Source organism: Petaurus breviceps, unplaced genomic scaffold (genome assembly GCF_028583685.1).
Source record: "Petaurus breviceps papuanus isolate PSGF00001 unplaced genomic scaffold, PetGlider_PUasm1.0 685, whole genome shotgun sequence".
Lineage (NCBI taxonomy): Eukaryota > Metazoa > Chordata > Mammalia > Diprotodontia > Petauridae > Petaurus > Petaurus breviceps.
Genome location: NW_027186455.1, coordinates 1,144,180 through 1,164,818, shown reverse-complemented (window position 1 = coordinate 1,164,818; position 20,639 = coordinate 1,144,180). Strand labels below are relative to the sequence as shown.

The 20,639-nt window shown below is 37.2% G+C and overlaps 1 protein-coding gene across 1 annotated transcript; it reads left to right on the top strand.

Annotated features, from left to right (window-relative positions):
- The first annotated feature begins 155 nt into the window (after window positions 1–155).
- GLRX5 (glutaredoxin 5) lies at window positions 156–12,851 on the top strand. The gene is made up of 2 exons (XM_069104248.1): window positions 156–553; window positions 12,172–12,851. Exons 1-2 carry the CDS (start codon window positions 262–264, stop codon window positions 12,348–12,350), a joined length of 471 nt encoding a protein of 156 aa, XP_068960349.1. The 5' UTR covers window positions 156–261; the 3' UTR covers window positions 12,351–12,851.
- Window positions 12,852–20,639: the final 7,788 nt, after the last annotated feature.

Here is a 20,639-nt window from a genome sequence, read left to right as displayed (position 1 = left end):
AGGCGAAAGAAAAACGGCGGGGTGTGATGAAAGGCGTAAAGACTGCGCTCCATGGCTTCCCCCCGCCCCCCTCGAGGGGCACAGTGAAATGATTGGTGGTTTATAAGGACTGACAGGTAAACTTCTTCCAATCCACATTAGTTCTGAAATATCTGGCCAATAGGGCTGCAGCTTGGGGGCGGGACAAGGAGGCGCGGGTGCTCGGACGAAGAACGGTTTTCCTAAAGAGTCCTGGGCCGGCAGGACGTTTAGTTGCGGGAGATGAGCGGGTCTTTAGGCCGAGCGTCTGCAGCTCTGCTCCACTTGGGGCGCGGGGTCCTCCTGCGGGGCCCGGCACTGCGGACTCGGAGCTCTGGCCCCGCGGGGTCGGGCTCGGCCTCCAGGGAGCATCTTGACGCACTGGTGAAGAAGGACAAGGTGGTGGTGTTCTTGAAGGGGACCCCCCAGCAACCCCAGTGCGGCTTCAGCAATGCCGTGGTGCAGATCCTGCGGCTGCACGGCGTCTCCGACTATGCGGCCTACAACGTGCTGGAAGATCCCGACCTCCGTCAAGGTCAGGCGGGATCAGAGGGTTGCGAGCTGCCGGGAGCTGGGCGCCTTCGTCCCTGCCACGGGCTCCTGACTCTCACCGGAGCGGTGGGACATTTAGAGGCTTGAGGAATGAGGGAAGGGGAAAGTGGGGTGTCCGGGTCCTGCACTGCCAGGGGAGGGGGGCGGTGTCGGGGACCCCAGCTTTCCACAGTTTGTGCGAAGCGCTTGGCCCTCCATCTTCTGGCTACTTGGTAATTGCAGGAATGCCACCTCTTGTTGACTGTGTTATTGATCCGAGGTCGCTGGGACTTTGCCTACACTTAGGTTGTTGCTTCATACCTTGGTGCTGCCTCCATGCTGGTGCAGCATTCCTGGGGAGCCCGGACCTCGGACCTCAGGTGCAGCCTGTGTGTGACCCTTGTCAAATCATTTAAACCTTTCTCAGCCTCAGTTTTCTCATATATAAATTGAGGATAATAATAGCACTTACCTCCAGGGGTTGCTGTGGATAAAATGAGATAATAATTGTAAAGTGTTCAGTAATGTTCCCAGCGCATAGGATGCGCTATGTGGAATGCTAGTTACTACTACTACTACTACTACTACTACTGCTAAGCACTGGGAAAGTTGTTTTTTTTTTAAAGCAAGAGGAAGTGTACTGCTCTTGTGGAGCTTACAATTTAGTGTTTCATCAGCCTTTTACGTTTAGTTTCATTAAGGCTTACACTAGGCCTGTTATGTATCCTGAATGTGATGTATGACCTAGTATTAGTGTAGTCACATTAGAAAAACAGAAAGTTCTTAAGGTTATGATTGTGATCTCAGTTATGATATCTAACTACCCAGACATTCTCCCCTCTTGAGCTCACATCCTATTGAGAGTCGAAATATAAACAGAAAAATAAATGGTAGGGGGATCCAGGGAAACTTCTTGGAAAAAATGGTTCCTGAGTTGAGCCTTGAAGGTAAAATATGGAGTAATGGAAATGAAGAGGGAATTTATTCCAGCATGGGAGATAACCTGTGCAAAGGCATGGAAAAGAAAAGCAGCACAACATACTGGAAAGAATATTGAATTTTTTGTGAACCTGGGTTCAAACCGCAAATTTACTCCTTACTACATAATAAAACTTTGGCAAGTCACTTAACCCTTCTGTACCTTCGTTCCTTATGAAGGACTAGATAGATAGCCTTTCAGGCCTAAATCTGTGATCCTGTAAAAACTCTAATGCTGAACTAGTTAATGTTGAGTTTGCTTCAGATGAAGACTATGTAAAGGGAGAGCTCCATGAAATAAAATTGGAAAGCTATGTTACTTCTTACTTGAACTCCTCTCACTTACATAATGTTACCAAATTTTGATTTTTCAACCTTCACTGCATCTATTCTGTATGTCTGCTTTTTTCAGACAGTTGCCATATAGTGCAGGCACTCATAGTCTGGACTACTAACAATAACCTGCTGGTTTGTTTTCCTGCCTCAGGTTCCCTCCTACTCCAGGTCATCCTTCATTCACCTGTCAGACTGATCTTTGCAAAGAACAGGCCTTCCTTTATTGTCCTTCACCCCCATCAACTCCAGTGGCTCTCTCTTTTACCTCCAGTATTCAAATAAAAATTCTCTGTCTTTTAAAGCTCATTACAACCAAACCCCTTTTTACCTTTCCAGTCCATGTACTTTTATGATCTAGGCACACTGGTCTTGTTGTTTCTTGGCTATGACACAATCACTCAACTATGTAGCTCTTCCTTTACTGTCCCCATACCTTAGATACTTTTCCTCCACATTTCAAAATCCTGGCTTCCTTCAAGATTCTGATCCTTCCCCACTGCTTACAAAATATCTCCTTTTCTTAAAATACCTCCAGTTGATCTTACTGTGCCTGCCAAGTACTTGATTAAACTTGAGAAAGCTGTCTGCACTAAAAAGCTTTACTTCCTTTTCTCTCACTTGATTCATTCAACTTAAACTACTCTGTTGATTTCTAATTTGTCAGATCTAAGTACCTTTTTGAAATCCTCATTCTTCTTAACAGCATTTGACACTGTTGATCATCTACAGGATTCTCTCCCTTATTGCATTACTTTACATTACTTTCTCCTGGTTCTCCTACCCATCTGAACATTCATTCTTAGTTTCCTTTTCTGGATTTTCATCTATAACATGCCCATTAACCTGGTGTCCACAGAATACTAGCCTCTATGAGGATAGTTCTCTCCCTTTTTGCTTTCAGGACCCCTTTACATTCAAAAATTGAGGACTCCCCAAACAACTTTTATGTGGGTTTTATCTGTTGATATTTACTATATTCTAAATTAAACTATCTTAATATTATTAAAACAGTTTTGACCTTGTGGATCCCCCTGATGTGTGTGAAGCATTTTATAAACCTTAGAGCACTATTATGTTCATAAGAGAACTTACCTTTACCCCCAAACTTTCCCTTCTTGAACTTCTTGAACCGATACTGTTGAGGACACCACCATCTTACCAATAAGTTAGTCTTGCAACCTAAGTTGATTGATTGAGGACTTCATCACTTCTCACCTGGATTATTGAGATGACCTTCTAATTGGTCTCGCTGCCTCAAGTTTCTCTCTTCAAATCCTTCTTCTACACAGCTTCAAAAGTGATTTTCTTAAAGCTTAGGTATTCTTTGTCATATACACCCCTCTCCATCCACATTCCTTAGTAAACCCAATGGTTTCCTTTTTGCCTTTTGGATCAAATATAAATTCACCTGACATTTAAAGCTCTTCACAACCTGCTCCCATGCTATCTTTCCTGTCTTCTTTGTACCCCTTCCGCTTACAGTACAGTTAGAGTGGTCTTACTATTGCTCACACATCTTCCATAATCTTAAGGGGTTTTTGTACCCCATGCCTGGATTGCTGTCTTTTCTTATCTCTGCTTTTTAGGTTTCCTTGCTTCCTTTAAGACTGCTCAAATCCCACTTTTTATAGGAAGCCTTTTCTGGTTCTCCAGCAGCTATATTGCCTTCCCCTCTGAGATTACCTTTTATTCACTGTAATATTTACATACTCACATATACAATACATAATTCACACACATATATCTATTATCTAACCATCGTATCTATTTTAGTTATTTTTACATATGGTCTCCTCCATTAGAATGTGAGTTACTGGAGGGAAGGGACTGTTTTTTTATTTTTCTTTTTTCCCCTAACCCTCAGCATGGTGCCTGTTATATTCTGATGCTTAATAAATGCATGTTGACCTATTGGAGCACAGTTTCTGACAAAGCTGAGCAAGTTTTGAATATGGGCCCAGTAATGGATTCTATGAGGACCAAGCTGGCTAACATATTAATTACAGCTGAAGTATTACCATATTTAGAGCACTTATATAAACTCTCATTTGAACCTCACAATAAACATAGTATAAGTACTAACCCCATTTTAAAGATGAGGAAACTAAGGCCTAGAGACCTAAAGTGACTGCAGAAGAACACATAGATAATAAGTGGTAGTGTTAAGATTTAACATATGACTCCAAATCCATTACTATAAGCTATACCATAACAGTTAGTTCAGAGTGACTCACCACCAGAAGATCAGTAATGAGGCAATAGATTTTTTTGGCCTCAACTTCTCATGAAACATTTTCCTAAAGCATGGAAGGGTTTTGATGTGTCAGTGGTGAGAGTGCCCACATCCAGGAAATTTCAGATGTTGAAGTTCTCCGAACCTGCAAATTGCTGAGGTCTAGAAAAGGGCTGGGGACCCTTTGGCCTCAAGGCCATGTGTGGCCCTCTAGGTCCTTAAGTGCTTCTCTTTGAAACCAAACTTTCTTTGTTCTGTGAAGTTTGGATTTAGTTAAAGAGCCTCACTTGAGGACCTACAGGGCCACACCTGGTCTAGAAGAAAGAACAGCTCATTTTCTTTGTTTTTTTAATGAGTTAATCTATGCAGATGTATTTTAATAATCTCAGGGCTCCTCCAGTTTTTAGACAACAGCACTTATTTCCCCTAGATTATTTGCTACATGTAATAATCAGTATCCCATTGCTGGCTATTTGTGTGTACCATGATAAATTGTCCTTATTTCATTTCATCCTTTTAAGTTTTTTAAAATTACATATAATCATCACTTCATGTGATTAATACTTGGTGTCATGAGAAATATTTATGAATAGAAGAAGAAAATATATTTGTTTGATTAAACTTCTTTTCAACCTATTCTATGGCTTTCAGATATATCTAAAGAAAGACCTATGGAAGGCAGATATACTCAAAAAGGACTTCATCTGGACATAACTTTTAGAAATTTAAGATTTCTTTAAGTCATTAAGTATGTCCTTACAGAAGTATTCTTATGACCTCTACCTGTTAATTGATTGAGATTTTTTTTAGATGTCACTTGTGGAGTCCATGAGGAAAATAAATGTGCCATAAAAGGAATTTTAGGCATGTTTTTCAAATTTTTGATTTATAAAAATGTTCTGTTTGTTTTTCACGATTATAGAATCTCTAGTGGCCTCAGAGATCACCCTGTACATGAAAAAGTTTCCTTCTGCAACACCCCCAACAAATAATCTTCCAACCTTTGCTCAAAGACTTCTTGCAAGGGGAATCCTCTTTCTTCTAGGGTAGTTCATTCCACTTGGTATAATTCTAATTGCTTGGTATTTAATCCTTACAGTGTGAGAAGATCTGCCTTTCTGTTAATTTCTATGCACTGCTACTCTGTTATATTTTGGTACCATACAGAAACTTGAAGACAGTTCACATTGGAATCCAGCTGTATTACCTTTATGATCTTGGGCAAATCATTTAACCTCTCTTTGCCTTAGTTTTCTTTTCTGTAAAATGAAGGGGTAGACTTGATAGCATCTGACCCTAAATATATAATCTTATGTTCCCCATAAATCTTATTCTCTGTAGCCTAAGCATTCCCAGATTCTTCAGCCAGGCCTCATTTAGCATAATCTCAGGGCCTTCACCATTCTGGTTGTCCCACTAAAGTTCTCTAGCTTACTGTGGGGGCCTTCCTAAATGTGCTGATCAGAATGGAACACAGGACATCAGATGAGACCTAGCTTGAGCAGACAGTGCAGTCAGTCTAAGATTGGAGCAGCATTTGAGGTTGCCATGTTAATCCTGTTCACTGGTGTTAAGGTTGCAGTTTACTAAAACTTCATGATCTTTTTCAGATGAATAGCTATTTAGATATATTACCCTCCCTTGTGATATTGAAAGTTATTAAGGAAAAAAAAAACTTGTTTAAAACTGATAAAATACTTATGTGAATGGTACATAAGGATGTAAATGATTGACTGACTAGTGGTCTGTCTAGTCCCCTGGTGTATCTCTGGCCATTAGCGTGAAAATTGTCTTCCATTGTATTGATCTTAACAGTTTTTCCACCTTCCCTTCCCCTGCCTGTTACTTACAGTTGTTTTTTTTAAATTTTATTTATTTATTTTTAGTTCTCAACATTCATTTCCACAAGATTTTGAGTTACAATTTTTTCTCCTCATCTTTCCCCTACCTCCTACCCCCAAATAGCAATCCCACTAGTACCCCTTCCCCCAATCCGTTCTTCCCTATATCTTCCCCCATCACTCCTCTAACTTTCTAGCAGGGCAAGACGGACCTCTGTACCCTAGTGCCTGTACATCTTATTTTTCCCAGTTGCATGTAAAAAACACATTTTTACTCACAGGTTTTCCTAGCTGTTTTAGAACAACTCTGTTGCTCTTACTCACAATTCTCTTTTCTTTGACATCCCATACCACCCTTTTCCTATCCCTGTCATAATCATTTTATTGGTATTCTCTCACTTTCAATGATTTCTTCATTTCAATTTAGATTCGTAACTTGATCTACCTGACACACAAGTTTATGGATCAATGGTTATTTGTCCAACCATCAGCAAAAAGCTTTTCAAGAAACATTTTATTTTTGTGATCTAATTAATGCTCATCAAATTAAGACTACGTTTACTATTCAGTCCAGTTATTGAATATTACCTTTGAATGTTACCTCTTTTTTTGCTTCCTAACTAGTACTCATATGTGGACTATTACAGATATATATATCTGTTATGTAATTATATGGAAATATTGATAGTCTTAATTGCTGTGGTATTATTTTGAAAAATAAAATGGGGGTGGGAAAAGAGGAGATTAACACTTTACATTATGAACTGTGGATAAAATATCTCATTTTAAAGTTTAAACTTTGCTAACCAAACTCCCCCTTTTTTTTAGGGTGTTTGGCTCTCTTTTTAGCTTTTAGCTCTCTTTAGGGGGAAAATAGTTACTACCTTAACTTTATCTAAATTAATCATACTTTCTTAAATTGGGAAAAGAACATACTTTCAAGGAGGGGAACCCTCAAAATCCCCTTACCTGGGGTTGCTGATCAAGTAAACATAAAATTGTATTCAGTATGCCATATGTGAAAAGTAGTTAAGTCTTTTCAATCATGATAAGATATCAGCTGGTTGGCACCTTGAACAGCTATCGAGAACATGCTGTAACAAGCTCTTAAGACAACTATTCCCATTGGTTTTTAGTCAAGACACAAGTGGTGGTCAGTATAGTTTGAAAAAAAGAAATGTTCCAATTTAAATTTGAATTTATATTTAGAGATAGTAAGGAATACCATACATTCTGTAATTACCTTCTCCTTCTTCCCAGTAATCTGAAAATAGGACATTTGTAACTAGCCTCTCCTTTGGGTTAATTGTTTTTTCCTGTTAATTCTTCTAGTCTTTAGCAAAGGAGAAAACGATTTAAGGTTAGCCTTTGACTGAGGACAGTATATTTAAACAGCATAAAAATGACTTAATGAAAGCAGCTTACTTTCTTACTCAGAAAAATATCTCTGATACAGCATTACTTCCTGAAAATTATAAGAAACTAAATTAGTTTAGGATGAGCATTTGAGCTTTAAATAAATGATTATTTTCTAATATGTCATTTTTAGTAACTGTAGGCTCCAGAAAATCAAATGTTTCTCTTAAATGAACCATTTTTTAACTTTGTTCCTGCCATAGGTGTCATAAAGTTAAAAGGCATAGGGATGGTATATTTTAAAAACAAATTCTAATATAAAGCTACCTGGAAAGAAATTATTCTTTTTCAGAAAAAGAAAAACTCAGGGAAGTGGGGCAAAGAACCCTTTATCACCTTCATGAATTTCTGGAAACAGAACTTTCATTTGGATTATTATGACCTCTCTCAGAAGTGCACAGCACCACTATCACTTTTTTGTGTGCTTATTACTTTATTAGTTATGCATTTTTTTCTCCACAGACATAAACCAGGTTCTTTTCTGTGCTCCAGAAGATAGAGATGTGGAGGCAAGAAGCAAGAGAAGTCATAGGCGGTTTTAAGCTATTCTAAACTCTACAGTATCAAAATCTAGCAGAAAAATTCTAGCAGAAAAATGATAAATTCCTTTATCTGAAAACTTCTATCTATTGTGTTTAGAGTTGCATTAAGACAGCTGCAGACATTCTTTCCCAGGAACTTAGTGGTGTACACTAAAGTGCATGTAGCCTTTTGAGTCACTTCTTAGAATTTAAAGGCCTGTTAGAGAAAGATAAAGCATTTGGAAGCCATTCCTGTTACAGGAATTTATAGTAAAGTAATCATGTTTTGAAAATAGCAGAGTGTGTTTTGTTTTGTTTTGTTTAATTTTAAAAATTTATTTATTTACTTTTAGTTAATAACATTCAGTTCTGTAAGTTTTTGAGTTCCAAATTTTCTTCTCTCCCCTTCTCCCCATGGTGCCATGCAATCTGATATAGATACTACAAATACCTTCACATTAAACATTAGTCAAGTTGTAAAAGAAGGATTATAACCAATGGAATTAACAATGAAAAAGAAGGAATATAACAAAAAAGAGAGAGCAAGTAGTTTGCTTCAGTCAGACTCTAATCCTTTCTCTGGATGTGGATAGCGCTTTCTATCATGTCTTTTGGAGTTGTCTTATAGCCTTTCATTGCTGAGAGAAGTCCCCTCTATCAAAGTTAGTCATCACAAATATGATCTGTCTGTAATTAAGATAGCATTGTTTTTTAAAAACAGAAAAATATGTTGGGATGAATATTTACAATAAAAATTTCAGGCATTTTATTGTATATTTTTAATTTCTTGGAAGAAATTAAGTATGAGACTTTAGTTTCTGTTACCATAGCAAAGATCCAAGGACCAAACAATAAAGCTCCTCGGGCTTTATTTACCTCATGTGTTTTTCTTGTGGAATCTCTTGACCCTTTTTGGGTATCCTTTTTATATATTTCAAAATGTCTATCGTATTAAAATTAATGCTGTTACCATTTCTTTGATCAAACTGCATTTTTATTGGTGACCAGCACAGACTAATTTTGATATTTGTGTTCTGGATATGTTTACTAAGAAAATACATTTCATCTTTAATTTGAACATTGGAGAGGTCAGGATTAAGGAGGTGAGAGGGGCATGTGGAATTCACTACATGACAGTAATCCTTTATGTTCTGTAAAGGCAAAATTTCCTGTCCTCACAGAATCTGAGCACTGAAAGGGACTTTAGCACATATACTTCGTATCCTGTTGTAAACATACCGGACAAGTGGTTATCCAGACTGCTTCAAGACTTCCAAGGAGGAGGACCCTAACACTTTTAGAAACAACCTATTTCACTTTTTGATTAGCTCTAATTGTTGGGAAGTTTTTTTTCCCCTGACATCAAGCCTAAATTTGCCTTTTTGTAACCCATTCTTTTTGGTTTGGCCCTCTAGTAAAATAGAATAAATTCTCCAAATGATAGTTCTTCATACACTTGAAGACAGCTATCATGCTCCCCATGAGTCTTCTCTTTTCCAGGCTAAACATCCCCAGTTCCTTACATTAGTCTTCATATGGTTTAGATAGACTCAAGGATCGTTACCAAGTTGGTTGTCCCCTTATAGTAGATACTCTGGTTTAATGTCCTTAAACTGTGACTTCCATAATGGGACACAGTACTCTAGATGAAGTCTGACGATTGAAGAGTATCATAGGACTATCACCTCCCTGTTCCTAGAAGCTGTGCCACTCTGAATGCAGCCCATGGTTGTATTGACTTCTTTGGTTACCACGTCATATCGCTGACTTATATTGAACACAAAGTCCACTAAAACCCTCAGATCTTTTTCAGAACAGCTGCTACCCAACTGTGCCTCCCATTTTTTGTACCCAGATATAAGATTTTACATTTCTCTTAATTTTCTTATTAAGTTTGGCCCATTGCCCTACCTAAACTGTTAGGATATTTTTGGATTCTGATTCTGTGGTCCATTCGATGAGAATGTCATTGTCATATGCCTTTCTCCAAGTCATTAATAAACTGTTAAGCATCATAGGGGAAAGTACCGATTCCTAGAATACCTCATGGGAGAACTCATGTCACACAGACGTTGAACCATTAATAGCTACTCTTTGAATCTAGTCATCCAACAAGTTCTGAATTCATCTAATTATCTTATCCATATTCTTTCCATGAGAGGAATATAAATTATCTCATTAAAATCCTTCTCTGCTTATGCATAGTATTCCCCTCATTTACTAGTTTACTAACCCTGCCAAAAAAGGAAGTATAGTTGGTCTAATATTACCTGTTCACTTTCCAGTTATCTTTTTAATAATCCCTTCCTAGAATTTTCTCGGAAATTAAAGTCTAGTTAATGGTGGACTGACAATTTGCAGATAATTGTTTTTCCCCCTTATTCAAAATCGGGACATTTGCTATTCTCCAGTCTTGCACCTCTCCCATTTTCGATATTCTTTCAGATGTTACTGACAGTAACTCAGCAATCACATGTATCCATTCTTTCATTCTCAAGCATGAAGTTCATTTGAAACAGGTAATTCTAATCGCATCAAGGGTAGCTAGATGCTTAGTGTCTCCTTTCATTATCTTGTGTTTCAACTACCAGTTATTTGTGTTCTGTCATTTCCAGCACAGAGTTTGTTCTTCTTAACAGAGAATACAAAAATAAATCAGGAATTGAGCAGCTTTCTACCTTCTCTCTGTTGTTTAATTATTGTTCCATTCACCCTAAGCAAAGATCCTATCCATTTTTAAATCTTTTTTCCCTTCAATATGTCTTTAAAAACCAAATAAACCAGAAACCTCTTGATTGTCCATAACTTTGCTCACAACAAGCTGTAGCTTGTTTTGAGTTTTAGCACTCCTGACATTTTTAAAGGGTGGACTAAGCCATATTGCTTAATCACATTCTGCTACCTGTTCTGATTCCATTGAATCAACATTACTTTTAAAAATCTTTCTTTAATGAGTTCCCTGTGCATCACATTTGTCTCTTCAGACAAATGGCCATTTCCCCCCCTTACTGGAATTGTTTCTGTTTTTGATTTGAGTATTCCATTCTTGAATATCTCCTAGGCTGACATCCTCTGTAGCATTTTAGTCCATTGGACTCTGCCTTTGCTATAAAATCCAATTTTCCAAAATCTAGGGTTATGTCAGATATGCTCTGATTTCCTTTCCAAATCTATCATAAATTTGAAGAGGTAACTCCTTCCAGCATTCTCATAATTTCTTTCTTTTTTTTTTTTTTAAACATTTGGGGTTAAGTAACTTGCTCAAGGTTACATGGCCAGTTATTTCTGGGTGTGGTGCTGAGTATCTGAGCCCAGATTTGATCCCCAGGTCATCCCGGCATTGGAGCCGGTGCTCTTACTCGCTGAGCCACCTGCCCCCCCCCCATAATTTCTACCCCATCAACTAGTATATTCCAGTTAATGGTAATCAAATCTATGATAAAATTTACCTTTTTTTGGTTCCTCCATCCATCAAAGAATGAAATTATTGCCATAAAACCAAAATACAAAGTTATTACCTGTTCTTCTTGGGGGAAAAGGGTGGGGGGAGCTACAGCAAATGTTTAGATAATTGAATTTATCCTATTATTGTAAGCCTTGGAAGGCTTTGATATGCTTCCCCGATTTTTAGTTTATTTATTTCAGTAGTCATTCACTTCTGTTTCTAGCCTAAGAATAAACTTCTGGTTTAGTCATTTCCTATATCACTGATGTTATTGATCTACCATCATGTGGATATGTGCTTTGAGTTGTTCTCTCTATTGGCAAAAGCCATCCTCATACTATATGGAATCCCTTTTGAATGAATTGATTGGATACAGTTAGAGCTATGGAAGTGAATTTTTCTCTCTCTAAAGTTAATTAGGCATAGTATTCAAACCTATACTTCATTAACACCATGCTGTGACCAATTATACTAACTAGCCCTGTGTGAAATGGAACATCATGAGAAATTTAGCCTTGGGGCTTTAGACTTAAAGAATACTGGAATTGGCAGAGATGTTGGAGAACATTTTGTCAAATCACCTACTTTTATAAATAAGGAAACAGAAAAGGGAAGTGACTTGCTGAAAGTCATTAACCTATGTTCTTTTTCAGTCAATGTTAAGAAACCCTTTTTTGATGAATCATGTAAGATTTTGTTACTGTTCAGACTTTGGCAGATGTAATGGTTTCTCAGAATAGAAGTGGGGTATGTGTTTCAGGTCTCTGTGAAGTAATGGTTGTATAAGCTGGGGGAAGGGAAAAGTCTTTAGAAAAAGATTAATTGTTTATCTTTATTTCTTTATCATCATAGGCATTAAAGACTATTCCAACTGGCCAACCATACCTCAGGTGTACCTCAATGGTGAATTTGTTGGTGGCTGTGATATCCTCCTCCAGATGCATCAGAATGGAGATCTAGTAGAAGAATTGAAAAAGTTGGGAATTCGCTCAGCACTTTTAGATGCAAAGACAGATCAAGACTCAAAATAAAAAGTCTGCAAGAATCTTCTTTGAGAAGAGTGCTCTGTGACTGGAAATGAAATCATTTTAGTGTCAAAGACTGGTTACCAGAGCAGCCTTACTGGTTTTTGTTCTCATTTTTTTAGGAAGGCAACTCTTTGTACTGACACTAAACAGTATTGAAGTGATTTTAGTTTCTGTCTGATGTTTTAGGCTAAGGATGTTCTATTTTGAATTTAATTATAACTACAGTACTGTAATGATTGAATATTATGTTTTGAGAGAGATATTTAAAAAATCATTCTTTTATTGTCTTGTACTTGTTGCCCAATGCAAGAGTAAACCAAAAGATTTTGAGTCATCCTAGTCAGTTATTATCATTATTATTATTGATTGTAATGTATATGTCACTCTGTGAAATCCAAAGGAAACATTTTATGTAGCCCTTTTAAGGAAAATGATGGACAAGGTAACATGATAACTGCTGTTTTTTTTTTAAGAAATAAAAGAAATTGCCAACATATGCAAAAAGTCTTTTTTGGTGAAGCTTTCACAACTTTTTATTTATTGTGCATTGTACTTTGATTTTAATAGTAAAAGTAAATGGATCATTCTTTTAAAAAAATTTTTTAAATGTAAAAACAATTTTTTTGGTCTTTATTAATTTGTTTGTTTACTTTTAGTTTACAAGATTCACTTCCACAATCCTTTGAGTTTCAATTTTCTCTCCTCCCCACCCCCTGTGGCATGAAATCAAGTATAGGATCTGCAAATACTTCCACATTACTCAGATTATAAAGAAGAATTGTAACAGATAGAATGAACAATTGGAAAGAGGAAACAAAACCAAACAAGAAAAAGAAAGCAGGTAGTTTGCTTCAATTTGCATTCAAACTGTTCTTTCTAGTTCTTTCTCTGAATGTAGACATCTCTCTCCATCATGAGTCTTTTGGAATTGTCTTATAACCCTGCATTGCTGAGAAGAGTCCAGTCCATCAAAGTTGGTTGTCACACATACACTGTGTCTGTAATTGTGTACAGATTTCTCTTGGTTCTGCTCTTCTCACTCAGCATCAGTTCATATAAGCCTGTCCAGGTAAATATGAAGTCCATCTGTTCCTCATTTCTTACAGTACAATAGTATTCCATTACATTCATATACCACAACTTGTCCAGCCATTCACCAATTGATGGGCATCCCCTTAATTTCCAATTCTTTGCCACCACAAAAAGAGCTGCTATAAATATTTTTGTACATATGGGTCTTCCTCCCACTTCTATGATCTCTTTGGGATACAACCTAGAAGTGGTATTGCTGGGTCAAAGGGCATGAAATTATTTATAGCGCTTTGGGCATAGTTCCAGATTGCTCTCCAGAATGGTTGAATCAGTTCATAACTCCGCCAGCAATGCATCAGTGTTCCAATTTTTCCACATCCTCTCCAGCATTTGTCATTTTCCTGATTTGTCATCTTAGCCAATCTGACTGGTAAGATGTGGTACCTCAGGGTTGTTTTGATTTGCATTTCTTTAATCACTAGTGATTTAGAGCATTTTTTCATATGCTTGTAGATATCTTTAATTTCCTTCTCTGAAAACTGCCTATTCATATCCTTTGACCATTTATCAATTGAGGAATGACTTGTATTCTTATAGATTTGACTCAATTCTTTGTATATTTTAGAAATGAGACCTTTCTCAGAGACACTAGTTGTAAAAATTTTCCCAATTGTCCACTACCCTCTTAATCTTGGTTACATTGGCTTTATTTGTACAGAAACTTTTCAATTTGATGTAATCAGAAGTATCCATTTTGCATTTTATAATGCCCTCTAATTCTTGTTTGGTCATAAAATCTTCCCTTCTCCATAAATCTGACAGGTAAGCTATTCTTTGCTTTCCCAGATTACTTACAGTATTAATCTTTATACCTAGATCATGCAACCATTTAGACTTGATTTCGTGTATGGTGTTAGATAATGGTCTATGTCCAGTTTCTGCCTTACTATATTCCAGTTTTCCCCAGCAGTTTTTGTCAAATAATGAGATCTTATTTCAAAAACTGGGGTCTTTGAGTTTACCAAATAGTAGATTACTATAGTCATTTACTGTTGTGTCTCAGGTGCCCAGTCTATTGAAATGGACCATTCTTAATGTCCACATTGAGTGAACTGTGGTTCCTAAATAGAAATACCTATTGAAAGTATTGGTATTGCCCATAACCGTTAATATTTTCATTGATTGATAAAAGTAGTGTTTTGAGGTTCACAATTTACATATTTTATCTTATTTGTTTCTTACAACAAACTTTTGGTTAACATTAGGTCCATGTTAAAAGTGAGGAAATAAGACTCAGGAATTGTGACTTGCCTATGGTCGCACAACTAGTAAGTGTCATAGTTTGGATTTAGACCCAGGTCTCTACTTGATTCAGTATCCAGTGTTATTTTCACTATAGCACACTACTCAATGTTTTCTCGCTTGTTAGTTTTTTGAAAAAAAAATACATATATATAAATACTATAGTGACTTCTCTCGTGGAACAAGGCAAAATTTCATTATTGGTGTTGTGTTGGAAATAAGTGTTTTTAACCATTGCCTCAGGGTTAAACGGGACTGGACTGAACAATACAAAATGTATTTGTAAGTCATTAATTTGTAACATTGGAGTTAGAGTAATAAGGTAAATAAGAATCAATAGGCCTACTTTACACAGTTTTCCATTCATAAGCCATGAATGGAGTCTAAAGAGAATCTTTTAGCCTTTTCTAAGAAATTAATTCTCAGTTTGATGGGAATTTCAGTGTGGAAAGTGAAGGCCTAACCTTGACCTCAGGGCTTCAGTTAAAATAGAAAGTACCTCTTCACCAAAAATAGTTGGAGGCCTTTGAATTATTTATATATTATATTCCAATGAAAGTATGCCTGTACAAATGTAAAGCTTTTCGGCCTAGGATATTAGTACAACGTTTGCAGTAATTCACATGGATGTTTTATGTCAGGTGCTATGGAAGGAACATTGGGCCACAAAGTAAAAGAACCTGAGTTAGTCCAAGTTCTAATTAAATAACTGTATGACTTTGAACAAATCCATTTCTGTAGGTTTCTATTTCCTTTGTAAAATCAGTGCATTAGACTAGACTATCTGAGTTCCCCTCTAGATCTAACATTCTTTAGTTCTATCTGGGAAGGTTGCCCAAAAGAACAGTTTGATTAAGAAAATTTTGTATCAATACTGTAGGGAACTTAATTCCAAAGATTGAAAAAAATAAAAAGCAACACTTGCTTTAATATTTGGGTTCCCAGGGTCCATTTATAGGTCATTTAAAGCACCAAAGTAGGAAATGGTTTAGATGTTATCTAAAGTAAGTCTGAATGAGTTCTGCATGATTACAGTTTATTAGGATAATTAGATATGTACACCCAGTATTATCACATCATACTACAGTGTAAAAGGCATTTTCTCCACAAGTTTAATAGAGTTCTTTATCTAAATCTTAATCTAAAAAGCTGGATTTCTATATTTACTCCCATGAAGAAACAGTTACATTTATGGTTCCTTTTCCTATCATTGATTGCTCAATCTCATAGGACATCAGTAAAAGAAACTTATGGTAAGACTACAGAAAGCTGGTGACTAACCAACAAAATATTAGACTGATCCAAGCTCAGTGCAGGAAATATCTTGATGTTTTGATTTGATAGTTTCAGGGTTTCCACTCCACCCTTTATTAATGTTAATCACAGAAGGCCCAGACATATGAACTGAATCAATCAACAGTGGAACCAAGAAATGTTACATAAGTGTTAAGGAGTTTTCCTATAACCTCACTATAATGTGTAAAGAAATTATTAATAAATGATTTTAGAGGTTTATAGGGTTTTAGCACTGGCTAAAGGCAGATGACATGCAGAAATACTCTTAGGCCTTTGTAAAAAAAAGGCAGTCAATCCAGCATGGAGACTATCAAATGGTGGTCTGACATAGAAATGGAAGACTCTAAATTAGAGGGTCAGGGACTCTAGGGAAGAGGGAGGGAACAAGCATTTTTATATAGTGCCTACTTTGTGCCAGGCACTATTCCAAGATCTTTACAAATATCCCATTTAATCCTCATGACCGAGGAAAGTGCTGTTAAATTTTATAAGTGAGGAAATTGAAGCAAACATTAAATGACTTGCATAGGGTCACAGCTATATCAAGCATCTGAGGCCAGATTTGAGCTAAGGTCTTCCTGATTCCAGCCTCAGAGCTTTATCTATGATGTCACCTAGCTGCCTAGTCAGAACCGGTTCTCTGAGGGGAATCAATCTTGGGACTTCTAGGCCATAAAAGTGTCAGGAGATGTTGGTTATCACAAGGGTATCCTGCACATGTATCATACTTACCTATATACAGCCCTGAGGGTTGGAGCAGTTAGCCCTCTAGGCATCCTAATCTTTCAAGTGTGCATTGGGTAAGTGAGTGATAGATGGGATGCTACATTATAAAACACATAGGGTCAGTTTACTACTTTGTTTTCAAAATTCTGGTCAGATAGAAATGAACTGAAGGCAATTAAGACAGAATGGTTTGGTGCAATGTTGGGCAAAAGCAATTACTTTGCTCTGATTTAGATATGTTCCACCCTTCTAATTATGGACAAGATAAAATTTGTATTTCTTTCCCTGGAATTCCTAGTATGCCTTATTCTGGCTCCAACCCTATTGTTTTGTTTTTTTAATTTTATTTTTTATTGTGAACTTCACAATCATTAACACATAGAAAAAGTAATTATGAATTCCTTCAGAATTCTGATCAAAGCAGTGTTCAGTAGTGACTTTGTTACATTCATGAAAACAGTCTTTCTTTCCAAACATTTCTCCTTATTCTCCAACACAAACTCTCTACTGTATCTATGATGCCGTCCTCAACATGCCTTGACCATTTCATAGGATCCCTTTATTTAGAATTGGTGGGAAATTTGGGGGTCAACTAGCTTGGTTCCTATGTTTTTGTCTTTAATGGCTCACTGAAAATTTGTTTTATAAATCAAAACATTTGTTAATAAAGAGCATTATATTCTGTTGCTCTGAGTGGATACCAGGGACACATGGACTATCAATACTCTCTGTCCTCTCCAGCCCTTTTGCGCCCCCCCCCTACCCCCTCCAAATTATACTAAACACAAAGCAAGATGTTTCTAAAGATAGGAATTTTTTTCTATCACCAACAGTAAACAAACAAAAAAAATCATTCTGCTACTGTTTCAAAATTTCAATGTTAGTTTTGCCTGCACCTCTCCTCTAGTTTCTAATGAACTAGAACATTACATTATGTAAACATCAAAAACAGAAGCAATATTTTTTTTTTTATGAGCAACTGGGGTTAAGTAACTTGCTCCAGGTTACACAGCCAGTTATTTCTGGGTGTGGTGCTAAGTGTCGGAGCCCAGATTCGATCCCCAGGTCACTGGAGCTGGTGCTCTAACTCGCTGAGCCACCTGGCTGCCCCTAAGCAATTAGGGTTAAATAACTTGCTTAAGGTTACACGGCCAGGTGTTTCTGGGTGGGTGCTAAGTGTCGGAGCCCGGATTCGATCCCCAGAGCCTCTTACTCTCTGTGCTACCTGGCTGCCCCAGAAGCAATATTTTTAAAAAGATGTGGGACTCCTTCAATTCTGCACTAGTCTTAGAAAAACTTTCTAGAATGTGTTGTTCTGCAGTAAACAGTGTACATTATGTATCTGATCCTGTATTTTTTAAAACATTTCCACAGGGCGGCCAGGTAGCACAGCAAGTAAGAGCACTGGCTCCAGTGTCGGGATGACCTAGGGATCCAATCCGGGCTCAGATACTTAGCACCACACCCAGAAATAACTGGCCGTGTAACCTTGAGCAAGTTACTTAACCCCGATTGCTTAAAAAAAAAAAACATATTTCCACATTAATCTTGTTGTGAAAGAAGAATCAGAACAAAATGGAAAAACCAAAGAAAAAAAAAGAGAAAGTAGTATGCTTCTTCAATGTGCATTTCACACTCTATAGTTCTTTCTGTGGATGTGGATAGCATTTAAAAAAAATTTATTTGTTTTTAGTTTTCAACATTCACCTCCATAATATTTTGAGTTTTAAAATTTTTCCCTCTTCCTTTCCCTCAACCCTAAGTCACTGTGCAATCTGATATAGGCTCTACTTATACATTCACATTAAGCATATTTTCACATTAGTCATGATGTAAAGAAGAATTAGAACTAATGGGAGGAACCATGAGAAAGAAGAAATAAAACAACACAGCAAAAGAAAAGGAAAGGAAAGGAGAGCATATAGTATGCTTCCATCTACATTCAGACTCCAAAGTTCTTTCTCTGGATGTGGATAGCATTTTCTGTTGTGAGTCTTTTGAAGTTGTCTTAGATCACTGTACTGCTGAGAAGAGCTAAGGTCTATCAAAGCTGGTCATTGCATAGTGTTGCTGTTACTATGGACAATGTTCTTCTGGTCCTGCTCACTTTACTTGGCATCAGTTCATATCAGTCTTTTCAGGTTTTTCTGAAATCCTCCTACTTGTCATTTCTTATAGAACAATAGTATTCCATTACATTCATATATTACAATTAGTTCGGCCATTCCCCAATTGATGGGCATCCCCTCAATTTTCAATTCTTTGTCACCACCAAAAGAGCTGCTATAAATATTTTGTATATATGGCTCCTTTTCCCTATTTTATGACCTCTTTGGGATACAGACCTAGTAGTGGTATTGCTAGATCAAAGGGATCCCATAGTTTTATATCCCTTTGGGCATAGTTCCAAATTGCTTTTCAGAATGATTTGATCTTGTATTCTTGAAAGTAGTGATTGCATCCTAAGATCTTCCAAAAGTTTGTCAATTTCAACTGAAGGTCTGAACTCATGATATATTTGATTCTCTGAACATATTTTCTGGAAACAGATTTAGCTATATCTTTGAGAATAACAATTTGTGTGGTAACAGTGGGTCCACCAAGATCACTATATGAGTCACAACCCCCTACATAAAGAACATTCATATTTAGAACCACCTGTAAACTCATGGTACTTAATCTGTCATCTGCATACCACTTGCCATTTGGATGAATTCCATGTATCTATTGCAGAGTCCTTAGGTCTCAGCGCTAAAAACAACCATGCCGTAATAACACTCTCCAAGGCTTCCTCTTCTGTCTTAAGCCATAAAATCTCATTCTCTTAGGAGGTGGTGGTGGAGAATGAGGAAGATTGGGAACATTAACACTGTTCACTGCCACTATGCCTAGGAGGAGGTAATGATAATCCTTCAAGAGGGCTCATATTATCACAATCTCTTTTAGAGGGAGATAGAAGATGCCCACCATGACCCGGAGGCTTTCAGTCAAAGCTTCCTCTTGCCTGAATGGGAAATCCTATAGATTCATTACAGAACATCTTTATGAAACCACTAGAGACATAATTTTCATCACAGAAATTGGGATCCTAGGGTTCAGATTTTTGATCATTGTGTACCCCACAAACATCAAATTTTCCACCAATAAGAACAACTCTCTTAGTGGAATGCATTCATTGAAGAACTTGATTGAAAGGTATGGATGATTTCTTTCATGCATCTGTATTTTACCTTTTATGGCTGTGTTGAGGTTTAAGGTTTAGGGGTGCTCGAGACCCGGAAATACCAACAGGCTGGGTCCTGCTGAAAGAATTCGACTCAAGTCTTCTCTCAGCCAAAGTAAAGCAAAGTTTATTAAAGATTTGCCTTAATGGATAGACTCTTAAGGAGCCAAAGTATCTGTGACACTTGTATTGACAAACGGGACAGAATAATCTGACACAGAGTGAGTCTGAGCTAGATAATTCTCTGCTTCTTCATGGAGGCAAGATGCATCTTATATACAGAAAGATTGTTGGAGGGATCTAGGCTAGTATAAGGGTAACAGATTTGGTTATAAATATTTTGATAGGATCAAGCATAGGAAGTAGCTGGACAGTGGAGGGCTAGGCTAGTTTAAGTGTAACTGAGATTTGGGTCTAGCTAGAATGAAAAGGCTTATGGCCTCAGGCAAATGCCTCATCTAGTGGGAAGATTCAAGGAGAGTTCAAGGGGTTTCCCAGAGCCTGTACCCCATCAGCTGCATATATAAAGGAATCAACTAATATTTGTTGATTATTTAGTAGAATTATTTTTAAGTCCTCTCCTTGGTTAAAAAAAAAAAAACTGCACACATAAGAATTGGAGAAAGAGGATTAGAAAGCAGTTCATGTGTAAAAAGCCTGGGGATTTTAGTGGATTTCAAGCTCAATATCAGTCAGGTATATAATATGCCAGC